Source organism: Populus trichocarpa, chromosome 19, assembly GCF_000002775.5.
Source record: "Populus trichocarpa isolate Nisqually-1 chromosome 19, P.trichocarpa_v4.1, whole genome shotgun sequence".
NCBI lineage: Eukaryota > Viridiplantae > Streptophyta > Magnoliopsida > Malpighiales > Salicaceae > Populus > Populus trichocarpa.
Window position 1 is genome coordinate 2,452,371 of NC_037303.2, and position 15,419 is coordinate 2,467,789.

The 15,419-nt window shown below is 30.9% G+C and overlaps 2 protein-coding genes across 3 annotated transcripts; both read left to right on the plus strand.

Annotated features, from left to right (window-relative positions):
- The first annotated feature begins 6,967 nt into the window (after window positions 1–6,967).
- On the plus strand, window positions 6,968–9,993 carry LOC18108150 (patatin-like protein 4). 2 transcript variants are annotated; one of them, XM_006371004.3, is made up of 8 exons: window positions 6,968–7,081; window positions 7,242–7,366; window positions 7,472–7,740; window positions 7,888–8,149; window positions 8,627–8,770; window positions 8,972–9,241; window positions 9,371–9,483; window positions 9,588–9,993. In XM_006371004.3, the coding sequence occupies exons 1-8, from the start codon at window positions 7,078–7,080 to the stop codon at window positions 9,643–9,645; spliced, it is 1,245 nt and encodes a 414-aa protein (XP_006371066.1). In that variant the 5' UTR covers window positions 6,968–7,077; the 3' UTR covers window positions 9,646–9,993. The 2 variants fall into 2 exon arrangements, with proteins under 2 accessions (XP_006371066.1, XP_052305487.1); XM_052449527.1 differs by lacking the exon at window positions 6,968–7,081 and having other exon boundaries at window positions 7,109–7,366.
- A 3,290-nt stretch (window positions 9,994–13,283) lies between these two features.
- LOC7465929 (cytochrome P450 CYP749A22) lies at window positions 13,284–15,419 on the plus strand. Its single transcript, XM_002325288.2, has 5 exons — window positions 13,284–13,557; window positions 13,688–13,911; window positions 14,066–14,298; window positions 14,483–14,861; window positions 14,970–15,419. The coding sequence occupies exons 1-5, from the start codon at window positions 13,284–13,286 to the stop codon at window positions 15,417–15,419; spliced, it is 1,560 nt and encodes a 519-aa protein (XP_002325324.2).

Below are 15,419 nucleotides of genomic sequence, written 5' to 3' on the forward strand. Positions count from 1 at the left end.
GCACCTAAAACTAGAAATATAAACATCCTCGAAAACCCCTTTCCTCAAAGATCATATTTATTTGTCCAATCCAACAATCCAACCATGTTTTTAAAAAATAATAATTTTAAATTAATGTTTTTTTAGCATGATTGTTAGAACTAAATTGCTTAAAATATTCTACATATTTTTAATATTATTTGTACATTTAAAAAAAATTAATACCGACCTTACAATATACTAAAGAATATATTATATGCTGCAGTTCCGGGAAACCATATGATTATAGGGGTGATGTTGAGGCCCAACTGAGTCCAGTTCTTCGAGAAATGGATAGCAAATGGCTTTGCCTAAGATCATTCATTGTCATCATTTCAAAAACTATTTTCAGAAATTATAATTTTAACAATTTTAAAAGCTTTCCTGGTGCAGAAATAGCAGAGTTTTTCTTCGTAGACACAACTCCTTTCGTCAACAAATACTTCAATGTAAAATGGTCCTCTGGCTCATTGAAGTATTTTGGTGACAAGAGCAAACTGTTTTTACGTTTTAAAAATATTTTAAAAAAATTTAATTTTTTTTATTTTAAATTAATATTTTTATTTTTATTTTCAGATCATTTATAATATGTTAATATCAAAAATAACTTTTTTAAAAAAATTATTTTGATACATTTTTAAATGAAAAATAATTTAAAAAACAATCGCTACCATAGTCAATTATTGTTTCGAGGATATAAAGGATTTGACATGTTTAGGAGTGTGGTTGTAGTTGTTTTTCAAAATGTTTTTCACTCAGAAAAGTATGTCAATGATGTTTTTTTATTTTTTAAAAATTATTTTTTAAATTAGCACTTTAAAATAATTTGAAAATATTAAAAACATATTAATTTAAAACAAAAATAAAATTTTAATTTTTTCAAAAACGTTTTTAAAACACGTAAAACACTAAACTACAACCTTTGGGTTATGTTTCTCTTGCTTGGTCTTTCTGTTTTGTTGTATCTGTTTACGATGGACCCATTGGGTTGTTGATTCTGCCTTTTCTAGGTTTTATTTATTTTGCTTATCAAAAAACAAAGGGGAGCCAGAGGACAATGTGTATGATTGGAGTGGCATATTACCCCGAAAGAATTACCTTCTTGATCAATTAATTAGCTGCATAATTAACAAAATAATAATTGTTTGGAAACATATTTAATTGTGACGAAGGATATGGACTTGGCACTGAAAGAATCCGCTGCAAAATGGAAGATTGTAGGAGGTCACCATGCAATTAAAAGTGCTGGACGACATGGTAGCACTGTTGAGCTCACAACTCCTCCCGATCCTTCAGGTAATTATTTATATATTGAATTAAATGTGTTAATTTATGCGAACAATTCAATAGCTTTTCTTCGAGCAAACTTAAGTTAATTAATTAGGTTGCAACTTTTATTGATTATCGATTCTTTTAATTTTCAGGCGAATGACCATTGCTTGGATCTCATATGACCCAGTAGCAGTGAATGATTGAAAGTCTTTGTTTATGATCCTTTACTCTGATAGCATCTAAGATTTCCATGTGGTTTTTTTTACAGATTGCAAAATAGAAAGTACTAATTTCTCACTCCTAAATCAAACTAGGATTTAAACATAAAAATAACGTGTCTATATTATATAGAAAAAAACAAAGTATTCATCTTAACAAATAGAGGTAAAGTTTTTTTTTTTTTTGCCACCAAAATCCAACCGATAAGTATAAAAAGAACAAAAGAATTTTTTTGTAGGTAGAGTTGAATGATATGTTACACTGCTAGTATCGTTGGATGAAGAATTATATGTCGTGGTATCACAACGCGAGGGCATTGCGTTTGGTTTTTAATCTAGTAAGCAAAAGTTTTCTGGTTTTAGTGTAACCCATAATTGGATAAAGCGAAGTAATTTTTGAAAATTTTCTTATTACAAGAATAAATTACTTTGTCATAATCTAGATGTCATGCATATAAAAAAAAACATGTTTGAGAATATTTTTAACATGGTGACGGATGTGAAAGGAAAGACAAGGGACAATATAAAGACTAGAAAATATATACCTTTGTTTTTTCACCATAAGAATATGAAATAGATTTATGATGGGTCACGGGTCACAAAACCCAAAGTCATCTTCTCCTTAGACAATAATGCCTTATGGATATGCTTCAAACATATCTAAATTAGTGAATTTGATGGATGATAGATTTAATGAAATAAAGAGTCATGACTGTCACATGTTTATGCAAACACTCATTCCACTTGTGTGCTGAGATTAATTGCAAAAAAGAGATATGAGATGCACTTACAGAGATAAATCACTTTTTGAAAGATATATGCTCTAACAAGTTACATACCTAACACATGAAGAAATTTAAAACGAATATCGTTCAGATAATCTGCAAACTTTACGTGATATTTCCTCCATCCTTCTTAACTCAATGGAGCATCTACCCTTACATTTATTATTTGAGACAAAAGTTGGAGGTCATATTCAGTATAAATGGATGTATCTATTTAAGAGGTTAGAGATTACAAATGCATCCTAATTAAATTTATGTTGACTTTATTTTTTAATTTAAGACACTCATTTATTTCATGTAGATATTTATTCAACTTTAAGGAAAAAAATTTAAAACAAGCTGCATGTTGAGGCTTATATTTTTCAAGAGATCTCAAAATTTATCTTGTACTATTTTAAGTTGCACTTCAAAACAATAATCAAATGCGTTCCAAGACATGATAATGGTAGTGAAATGTCTTCTTATAAGAATTTATCAATATTTTCTCATCCTAGATGACCTTTATAAAAAGATAATTGATAGAAATCAAATTTAGACATGCACATAATTATATGTTATTTAACTATAATGAATTGAGATCAATTATCCAATAAGTACAATATTAACATGTTATTTTAAACATTTTTTCTCGTATACTCTCATAAACTGATAGATTGAATTATTTCTCGTAAACAACATCGTCAATTTTTACTATCTCAAAATTCACATATGATAATCTCAAAATTTTTCAATTACAAAATAAATAATTTATCATATGGTTCAAAACACATATAAATAATACTTAATAATTCTTAACTCATGTAATATTTAATTTCAATACACCTTTTTTTTTCTTTAATTGTTAATGATTGCAATCATCTATCAGGTTTTTTTTTTCAAACTTCATTTAATTTGGTTTTTTCAAAAAATTAATAACTTCTTAGAAGTTATGCCCCTCCATGTTAGAATGGAATGTGAAATTTTATTCTGACTTCTTCAATCGAGTAAATAAATGCACATTTTTTGTCTTTGATTTTTGATATAAATACGTTTGATTGTATAAACCTAGCCGCTCTCTTTCTCCCTCCCTCCCATCCTAAGTTTCCAAATCCATGTGCTACCGTAGTGCTTCTTCACCCGCGGGAGCACATACTGCATTGCACATATTTTGTGATCCCAGCAGGCTACAAATTTTAGATTATGTTTGGAAGTATTAGTGATTATTTTTTAAAGTGTTTTTTATTTGAAAATATATTAAAATAAAAAAAATTATTTTTTAAAAATTATTTTTGACAACAGTACATCAAAATGATCCAAAAAACACAAAAAAAGAATTATTTTAAAATAAAAAAATAAAAAATTTCAATTTTTTTAAAATATTTTTAAAACATAAAAACAAATAGGATTTAGTTAAGAAGCTACAAGTGAGTTAGTATCTTAATCAAAATAGTTAAGGGTTAAGAAATCAATTAAAAAAAGAAGACGTTTTTAATTTTCTGGTTGAATTCTATCCTTTATATTTTTCAATTTATAAATAAATATACAATCAACTAGAAATATCAAGGAATCTTACTCATAACTTGGCTAGTGCCACTTACCCATGCACTTAACAAATGCACTTAGAAAATGCGTTGATAGTGTGAAGTTTCTCCATTAAATGAGACATTTCTTTCATGTACATGAAAAAAGAAAAGAAAAGAAAAGAAGGCATGATGACTTTTGCCTACTTTTTGGACAAACTTGTAACCTATTGTTGTGAGAACCTCTCTCTCAAAGATGCACACAAACAGTCCATTAGACCACCACTATAACTTCCACAAATAAGGTATGGCTACCAATTAATTGCTTAACTCATATAATAATTAAATGGATTGACCGAAACAACAACAAAAGACAGCATATTAACATCAACTAATTGAGGAGGGAAATTCAATGTTTCCCTCCTCACATGTTGTGATTTGTATTATTTTATATTTTTAAGGTTTATTTTTTTTAATCTACTTCTTTAATATAATTTTAGATTTGTTTATCATGATTTTATGATTCCGGTCGCGAGATTGATGGGTTAACTTATAGTTTTTCTCTCTTTTTTTTAATTATTTTTTTTTTAATTTTATCATTTAACATTTGGTTGATTTGGAATTAAACTTTATTTTTCAGTTTGTTTTCTATTAGGTTATCTCGGTTTCATTACCTAGATAACAGGTTTGTCAAGTTAACCCAGATTGATTTTAGTTTTTTTTTAAATGATTTTTTTTCAACTTCATCTTTCAACATTAGATTGATTGAGATTTGAGCTTCATAATTTATTTCGATTTGCTTTCTATAATCCCGGACTCGGGTTGAGGCTTTGACATATTAACCTGAGTTGACTTGAGCTATTTGTTTTATGGTATTTTTTTAATTAAATTTGTTTTCTATTTTTATCATTTCAACATTGGGTTGATTGAGAATTGAGTTTCATAATTTTTTCTAATTTGGTTTATATGGAGTTATTTCGGTCTCATGATTCTAGTCGCGGATTTGACAAGTTAATGGTTATTCTATTTTTATGATCCGGGTTGTGGATTTGATAGTTAACTTGGATTGATTTGAGTCAATCCAATTTGTTTTTGTCTTTTTTCTTTTTAAATATCATCTTATTTTTTTATCAAACTATATTTTTAACGCTCATCCATACTATTTTTGAATATATTAAGTTAGTTGAGTTGCATCAAGTTAATTTTCACATAATTTTAATGTTTTTTACTAAAAACCCATTGAATATTTTTTATATTAAAAAAATAATCCAGCACGGAGCATATCGCATAATAGTTATCTACTAATCACCTAAAATGCAACTACACTTCACACTGTCAAAGCATTTGTAAAGTGCATGGGTTTTAAAAGGCAATTTTTATATATAAAAAAAAACCTTAAAGGTTGACTGAGTATTATTGTCGCAACCTTTATTTTTTTTTTAAAAAATTTACAATAACATTGTTTCAGCCAATAAAAATTTCGTTGAGCTTTGTGTTAATGATGTTGCCGTAGCTCAACAAACTCTATTATATATCCATAAATAAGTTTTTTTTTTTTTTTATTGTGTTAGTTTTAAGAAAACTCAAAGAAATTAAATTATTGTGAATTAAGTATACACTTAGCCATTCAGTATGCTTAGAACATCAAAGTTGATAAACATCAAACCAGTGGTGGTGGTGGTGGTGGTTTTCTTTATACACATCAATATATATCAGTGTCATGTCAAAGTTAAAAGGAATCGAAACAAATCCTTAGCAAGCAGACATCCATGGAGTTAGTGGATTGTCTGGTTATGTCTCATGAGATTTATTTAGAAATGTGATAGCAATTATTTAAAAAGTATTTTTTATTTAAAAATATATTAAAATAATAATTGTTTTTATTTTTTTAAAATTATTTTTGACATTAACATATTAAAATATCTGAAAATACTAAAAAAAATAATACTAATTTAAAATAAAAAATAAAAAACTTTTAAATTTTTTTAAAAATATTTTTTAAACACAAAACAATAAAAAAATTCGTGTTTCACGTTGCATGGTGCTTTCATGGCTGGTGGGTTACCGGGGTATAATTATTTTCAGTGGTGTCTGTAGGTATGTGAGATGACAATTTTCACATAGGCCATTATGGGCCTAGGCAACATGGCTTTAGTGCATTGCATTATTTTGTCTTGTCTAATTACAACAAAAATAAAAATAAAAATAAAAATAATTTCCCTTTCCCCTTGAGGGTTTTTTTGTTCTTTTCTTTTATTTTTGTAGTCAACAATCCCAAATCTGAAGTCTAATCTGTCGATTTTTGCGTATTTTTCTTATTTATTAGGGTTTTGATTTCTCTTTGAAAGGGTTCATAGTTTAAGGATATTTTGGATATAAAATAAGAATTTTCTAACGAATTATCATTGTGATTTCATTATACCTCAGGGGTTACTGTAATTTTCCCCTTACACTAACTTCTTATATATATATATATATATATATATATATATATATATATATATATATATATATATATAATTGAGTAATTATATGTCATATTGATTTATCAATTTTACATGTAATCAATTTTAAAAAAAATTTCTATATATGTCGGGTATACTAATAATTAGCATTAGAATACTCTGATGATTAATTAGTAAAAATACTTGCATTATTTATTGTAAAATCCAAAAAAGGTGAAATTTATAAGATTACTGCATAAAAGATAAAAGTGACAATATACTCACAATTTAGTTTCAAAAAGAAATTCAACAAATTTTTAGTTAAGCTATTTTTAATAAGATTTGACTATATAAATTCAGCCAACCTAGTTTATTCAAATTTAATAAAATGATTAATTTGATATAATTTAAATTGATTTTTTTGTTCTAAAATTTAAAATTAATACCAAACCAAATTAAAATGAAAAAAATGAAAAACATTATATAATAAATTCATGAAACTAATAATAATCTATAGTTAATTTATATAGATATTCCAAATAATCCAAATTGTTTTGCTCACGCGCAATGCAACTTAGCCAATAACATGTTGTTTACTCTTATCCACACAGAAACAACTAACCTTATCTCGTCATTAGGTTGGAGCTGGGCCCAAAGGCAATCAAGCGCACAGCGACTTTAAGGATAACCCTTTATTTATTTATTTATTTTCTCGTTCACATTGATGAATCATCACCCAAAATTGTGCTATAAAAAGGGAGCCTTCGATCCTAGTTCGAGAGTGGTAGTTGAGCAAACATAGTCACAAGCCGAAAGGTTCTAATATTCTGGCTTTCACAATATGGGTGGGCCCTTAATCACCACCATGCCAAAGCTAGCATTTGCATTGATTCCTACAACATGATCTTTTGTTGCTGATCAGTCTCATGATTTAAGTTGCATACAATCACCAGTACTATTTGCTAATTCACTTTGTTCTTGTTATGTTCCTTGTTAAATTTTCAGGGAATGGAAGTTCTCGTGAACCAGAGAATCAGGGAGACTTCATCACAATCCTTAGTATTGATGGTGGAGGAGTGAGAGGCATCATTCCTAGTGAAGTTCTAAGTGTTCTTGAAGCGAAGCTCCAGGTTATTTTACTCTCTCAACATTCTTGCTCATATTTTCCTTCATCAATCTTGTACACAAGAGAACTGCATGTAGTCAGCCTCGTTTCATTATTGTTCTTCACGTAGAAACTGGATGTGGACAACAAGGATGCAAGGATTGCAGATTATTTTGACTTCATTGCTGGGACAAGCACTGGAGGCCTTATGACAGCTATGCTTACGGCCCCAAATGATGAAAAACGACCTCTGTTTGCTGCAAAAGATATTGCTAAGTTTTATCTAGACAAGAGTCCAAATATCTTTCTCAAAACACCTGAAACAAACCAACCTCCGTCCACTGAAGAGGATTCCAGAATCACTGATTCTGATGAAGCGACGGAAGAACCTTTGACAACGTAGGTAAAACAAATCCAATAATGGATTGAACTTGTTTTGTAATTCAAACCATATATGTTCTCCGAACAAATCTCTTCCTTTTCTGCTGAATGGTTAACGACATTTGCATAAATTAATATCGCTGACAGGATCTGTGTTTTGAACAGGCACGCCGAAGTCATTAATACTCCAGCTACTTTTTTGCGGGGTATTATTGATTTCATCGCGGACTTTACTCCTGAGGCGAAGGATTATGTAGAACCTCTTAATAAATATTTACTACAACCAAAATATGACGGTAAGAATCTGCAAGATACGATTAAGGGACTTTTGGGAGAGAAACTAGCTCTCAGTGAGACTCTAACGAGTGTGATAATCCCCGCCTTCGACATCAAGCATTTTGGGCCTACCATCTTTTCTACCTTAAAGGTCATTGTTCTTCTTGATTTTCTAATATTTTCCAATATATATACTTGTATATTCCAACATTTATTAATGTTACCTGATGTTGTAATGTATCGATCTCATCTTGATTTTATTTCTATCAAATACCAGAGATTTATTAATCAACTATTATAGTCATTAAAAATATAGCTTAACAGTTAGAATACTATAAAAAACTCTGAAGAGTCGGAAAACTTATGAACAAAACTAAATTCACAATAAAATTCCAACAGAATAAAATAAATTATAACCAAACAACTAAGTCAACTTCTCTAAAAACTTTTTGTTTGGCCAAATAATCTACAACATGATTCTTCTTTCTATGAACATGTTCAAAACACAGAAAAAAAAAGTCTATTATATTCGTTGAAAATATTATTGAATTCAATTTGCATGCACTCAGTCCGCATAACATTTTTTCCTTTAATGATATTCACCTGTGTATGAACAAATTAATTGTAGGCCAAGCGTGACAGGTCAATGGATGCTCCACTAGCAGACGTTTGTAGAGCTACCTCTGCAGCACCGTATTACTTTCCCCCTTATCATTTTAAAACCAGCAAGCCCTTCAACCTAGTTGATGGCGGTGTTGCAGCCAATAATCCTGTAAGTTACTGTTTATTGTGATATAATAACATTTATACTAGGAAAATGATAAGTTAGCATCGCTAGGAAAAAGAATGCACTATCATTTGTAGAAATTATACTGCTATTTGGCAATTAAGTCACACCTTTTTGTAGTTCTATAATGCATTTATAGTCTTTGTTTTAATTAATGGCTTATCTCTCTTGTCATAATCTTATCAGTCTTTCCTAGCTGTGTGTGAGGCGATGAAAGAACGGAAGGCAGATTTTCACAAATTTGTTGTTCTCTCCCTTGGAACTGGAGCACCAGATGCAAGTGGCAGGCTAGAGGTTAGAGACGGCAAATGGGGAATTGTTGATTGGCTTTGGCAGGATGACAATTCCAACCCGTTGCTGGATATCTTGACGACTGCACCAGATGAAATGACTGAGATGTACATGTCTACCGTCTTTCAATACAGTGGATTAGAACACAACTATACTCGGATCCAGGTAAACCACTTGAAAGTATAAAAAGTAGGAATTTTCGGCAACGAGATAGCTATTTATTTGGTCGTGGTGAAGTTGGGGAAGCTGGCATTTCATTGTTAATGATGCGTTGCCATTTCATACTACGATTAGGTTGAGCTAAAACCCAGTGAAGCCATAATGGACAATACAAGCAAAGAAAATCTGGAGAGACTCAAGAAGATCGGTCAGGATTTAGCAGAACAAAATGATGCCAAACTTGAAGCGTAAGAACTGGATTTATGAATTATCTTGGCTTTTCAATTAGCACCGAAGCAAGCTAACTTCTTGTTGATCTTAATTATTGCAACCTCGCTTTGATGTTGTGCAGTCTTGCAAGCCGATTGGTCGAGATACGGAAAGCTCGCTTAACCCACATATCTACTTGACAATTCATAAAGTAGAACGTTGCTGATGTCCAAGGCAACGTTGTCCAAGATATGGTTACCTGCCCATATGATTAGTACTGTTTTCAAATTTGCCAGTGACTTTAGTGCTGGAGTTAGCACTAGTTCAAGTCAGCCTTCGTTCTGAGTTGTGTGGAGTTGATAATTATGTACCTCTATCATAAATAATGAGGAAACAATGTACTCTTCTTAAGCTTCTTCTAAAAGCAAAAGAAGATCTTCTTTATTTATGTTATGTGTGTAATGTGTTGTATTAATATGCATCATGTGGAGTGGCTTGATTAATCTCTATTATTCTTAATGAGTGGTCTTTGCTTCCACTTTCCCCAATTGATCTTTTTATTCTTAATCCATCGAAATATAATTTTCAAAAACTGTAAATGTCTATTGTGTTTAGTTCAGAATAATAAGAAGCTTAACTTATTAGTTATTCAACATTTCTTATTTACATATGTAGGACAATATACAATAATTAATGTAGAGATTACAATACAAGATTTAACCTTACACATGGTAAATATAATTACTATAATATATACCCTGTAAATTAGTACTTTCTATAATACGCCCTCTCAAACTAAGGGTGAAGGTTCAACTCAAAGCTTGAACCAATGATGAGAAAAAGAAGCAGTGTGAGTGGCTTTGTAAGAACATTTGCAAGTTGATTCTTGGAGGAAATAAAACAAATCTGAATATTTTTCTTTGCAACCCTATCACGTACAAAGTGAAAATCAGCCTCCACATGTTTAGTATGAACATGAAAAATAGGATTCGAGGCCAAGTAAGTGGCACCCAAATTATCACACCAAATGGTAGGCACAAAAGTAAAAGTAATCTGCAGATCTATCAATAAATACTTAAACAATAAGACTTTAAAAGTCTCGTTAGCTAAAGCCTTATACTAAGTCTCAATAGAAGATTGAGCAACTATGCTTTGTTTGCCGAATTTCCAATAGACGAACCAGAGGGTTGTCGAGGTGCAACAAAGGCCGATGGAGGCTAGGTTGGTGTTGGCAACAATGGAGTAGTAGCTGAGGCATTCATGGGTTGAAGGGAACTCATATGAAGAAACTCATAAGTAAGAAGATGACTATGAAGATCTTCATATTAAAGAAGGTCAGTGTTGGTGGAGAGACTAGTCACCAGGTCTTTGAATTCACCTTAAAGTCCAAAAAACACGTATAAATTGAAATCCTCATGCAAAATAGGTTGGTCAACTGCTGCTAATTCATCAAACAAAGCCTTCGTTTTCTGTAGATAGATGGTGACATAATCATCAACCTGACAAAGGTCTTGAAAAGCACCATAAAATTGCATAATGCAAGAATTGGACAAAAAAGCAAGCACTTGCTCAAGAGCATGTAAAACATAGTGCAGAGTGTTACAATCAACAACAAGATGCAATACATTCATTGAAAGGGAAGAAATGAGTGCAATCATAATAAGTTGATATTGTTGTTTCCAAAAAAAAAAAAAGGATTAACCTGAATAGAGGAGTCATCGACAACAACTATATGAGAGGAATGACACGAAAAAGAGCCATCAACAAAATGAAAAACACCTAGTCCAAGAAGATATGACTTCATTTGCATTTGCTAATAGAGATAATTTGTGTTTAAAAGCTTCAATGAGATAACTTGTTGAGTGTTGGAGAGAGGAACAACTTCTCCAATGAAAGAATCAATGACAATAACAATGACAGTGGAAGGAGAAAAAGAATCAGCGTTCAATACAAAGGAGGAGAGTGAAGACAACACCAGTGCAAAAGCTATAGGTTGGGAAGAAATTAGAATTGGGTTTACAGTTGTGATTGAGTCCATTAAAGAGAAAGAAAAGAGATAATTTTAATATGTTTAGGGCTCTGATACCAAATTAAAAATAATAGAAAATTTAATTTATTAATTAGTCAACCTTTTTTATTTATATATGTAGGGAAGTATACAATAGTTAATGTAGAGATTACAAGACAAGACTCAATCTATACACATGATAAATATAATTACTATAATATATACCCTATAAATTAGCACTTCCTATAATATAGTTTTCAAGCATTATGAGGAAAACATGTTTAAGAGGGAGAATTCTTAAGTAATTGGATTTGGTTAGGAATAGAGTAAAGCTTTAAGGAACTAAATGACCTTAATTCACAAATATAAAATGAGATTTTAAGTAATGCTTAGTTAATTTTTTAGGATAAGAGAGAAGGGAAGAGATAGCGATAGAAACATAAAAATAAAGTCATCATTGAGATAATTTGAGAAGGAATTTCTATACTTCCAAAACAGGAGGTCTAAAAAGGATGTATCTCTTTGAGATAATATTTATTATTTTGCATCCCTAAAATATCATTAATTTAAAAACTTTTTAATTCCAAACTTGTCCAATTAAGAAAATTTGTTACTATTAGTTTTTTTTCCTTCTTTTCCCATTGCAATTCCTTTGATATATACCAATAAAATGTTTCCGTCAGTGTTTACCGAGAGATATAGCGATGAAAAAGTTCGTCGGTAAAATTCATCGAAATCTACCAATAAAAAAATTTTGTTGGTGTTTTCATTTGTATTTGTCAAATTTTTGGTAATAATTTTACCGAATAGGGTCACATCATAAATCCTAATTTAAAAATTTTATTATTCAAATTCCGTCGGTGTTTTCATTTGTATTTGTCAAATTTCTGGTAGTAATTCTACCGAATAGGATCACATCATAAATTCTAATTCAAAAATTTTATTACTAAATATTTCACCACACAAATATTCTAATCAAAACTCTCTATTACAACTCTTATAAGTTTGTTTATATACTAGTAAAAAATCCTAAACAGAGTCGAAAAAATAATAAAAAAAGCTTTAAACTAAATAAAAAAAATCCTAAATCAATTAAAAAAATATAGTAAATCCCAACAAAAACTTATGGGCATTATTTGAAGATCTTTCTGAATTTTCATTGCTATAAAATGTTAACTCTAAAAAAAACAAACCACTAGGATCTTCGGTCCAATCCAACAATTAAATCAAAATATATACCTATTAATATTAAACTCCGTTAGAGAAAAATGTTACACACCATATAGTTTGACTTTTAAAAAAATATATAAGTTATAGTTTTATCTTTTAGAAATACTTGGATTTTTATCTAATAATTTATGAAGTGTATTTTTACATTTTTATACATAGATTTTAAATTTAAACTCTATTTTATGGAAAATTAAATAAAAATATAGTTTGATTTTTAATTTGTTTTTAAACTGATTTAAAAAAATCAGACAGAGAATGATGATGGTTTTAAATATTTTTTGACAAAGATAGAGGGAGCGAGCTGTAAACCATATCAGAATGAATAGAGGGATTACAACAATGTTGAAATACCTTATTTAGACCCATAATTCCATAACAGGATTATTGACTTACCTTATCAAGAACCATAATTGTAGATACCTTGATCCTGGCCCAAAATCATATTACTCCTTAGATTCGAGTTAGATTTATTTTCTAAAAAGCTACTCCATAGTTTTCTCTCATGTAAACAACAATTCAAAGATGCCAAAGCCCTCTATATCAAGACCATGGTTTCTCTGTTTTTGTTCAGTCAGTGAAGAACACATGCTTCTAGCAACAATGGCGAACCCATTAATCTACTTTTCAGGCTGTCTGTTCCTATCCATTCTCATTATTCTCATCAAGTTCTTTAATAAAGTATGGTGGACTCCCATTCGCATCCAATCTTTGATGAAGTCACAGGGAATCAGAGGCCCTTCTTACAGATTTCTGCATGGTAACACCAAAGAGATCTCCACAATGATAAGAAAAACTAGGAGCAGTCCCCAGGAATTACTACATCATACATTGCCCATGGTTCATCCCCACTTTTATTCATGGATCAAGCTCTATGGTAACAATCTTCTCATACTTTAGATATCAAGCAATATTCTTGCTTAAATTTAGATGAATTATAACTTCTTACATCAACAAAATGTCTGCAGAATTATATAAATTAACTTTGACTACATATTTCTGTACAGGGATGAACTTCCTTCAATGGTATGGTCCACAAGCACAACTGATCATCACTGAACCTGAGCTGGTCAAACAAATATTAAGCAACAAAGATCGAGCGTACCCCAAAACGAAGGTCTCAAGTGAAATAAAGAAGCTCCTAGGGGATGGAATTGTCTTATCAGAAGGGGAAAAATGGGTTAAACTCAGGAAACTGGCCAATCATGCTTTCCATGGAGAGAGCATAAAAGTAAATTCTTTTTTTGGTTTTGAACTGTGATCATGAAGCTGGCAGATATATAACTAAACTACAATTGAACTGGATAAACAGTACAAGTATTTACGAAAGTCACCCACCTAGGGTAATTCCATCAACTACTAAGCACCGTTTCTATGCTCTGCAGGGTATGGTTCCAGAAATGATCGCCAGTTTAGAGATTATGCTTGAAAGATGGAGACACCATCATAGCAAGGAGATAGATATATTTGTAGAGTTCAAGATTTTAACATCAGAAGTAATTTCCAGGACGTCTTTTGGAAGCAGCTACTTGGAAGGGCAGCACGTATTTGATATGCTTACGAGAATGACTCACATTATTTCAGAAAACAATTACAGAGTTAGAATTCCTGGAATTGGGTAAACACCATATATGTGCATGCATCGGCATAATCATGCCTGACATGAGTTTTTCCTTGGAGACAATTATCTTGCTGACGAGAAATTTTAAATCTTTTAATTCTGTCATTTTCAGGCTCCCACCTTTTCATTTCTACAAGATTCTAAAGTTGCAGAAATGAATGGCATTTTTCTATTGTTGCAGAAAATTTGTTAAAGCAAGTTATGATATTGAATTTGAAAATCTGGAAGCGAAGATAAGAAAATCATTCATGAACATGATGAAGAGAAGAGAGAAAGACGCTACGTTGGGAGAACTAGATGGCTATGGACATGATTTATTTGGATTGCTCCTAAAGGCATATCATGATTCGGATGAGACCAAGAAAATATCATTAGATGACCTGATTGATCAGTGCAAGAATTTTTATCTAGCTGGGCAAGAAACATCAGCAAGCGCACTTACCTGGATTGTTTTTCTTCTAGCAGTCCACTCAGATTGGCAAGATAAAGCAAGGAAAGAGGTGCTTGAATTATTTGGTCTACAAATTCCAAGTCAAGATCGCATTGCAAAATTGAAAATTGTAAGTAACCATTCCACCATGGCTAGCTTCTAACCAAAATTATGAACTTTGCAACATTATACCTCTTGATTCAGTTCTTTAACTAAATTTTCTGTCTCTTCCTTGTAGATGGGTATAGTAATTAATGAATCTCTAAGACTATATACTCCAAATGCTATTCTGATGAGGAGAGTTGAAAGGGAAACTAAATTGGGAAAAATAACTGTTCCAGCGAATACTGAAGTTTACATTTCAACTTTAGCAGTTCATCAAAATCCTAAAATATGGGGAGAAGATGCTCTTCTTTTTAAACCAGAGAGATTTGCAGACGGGGTGGTTAAAGCTACAAACAATAACATAGCTGCATTCATGCCATTTGGTCTGGGACCTCGAAATTGCGCGGGGATGAACTTTGCTATCACAGAGACAAAGTTAGCACTCTCTATGATCCTGCAACGTTACAGTTTTACTCTCTCACCAACTTATGCCCACTGCCCAACTGAAGTTCTAACAATGTGCCCCCAACATGGAGTTCAAGTCATTCTCCAACCATACGAACATATCGCTCTCAAAGTATAA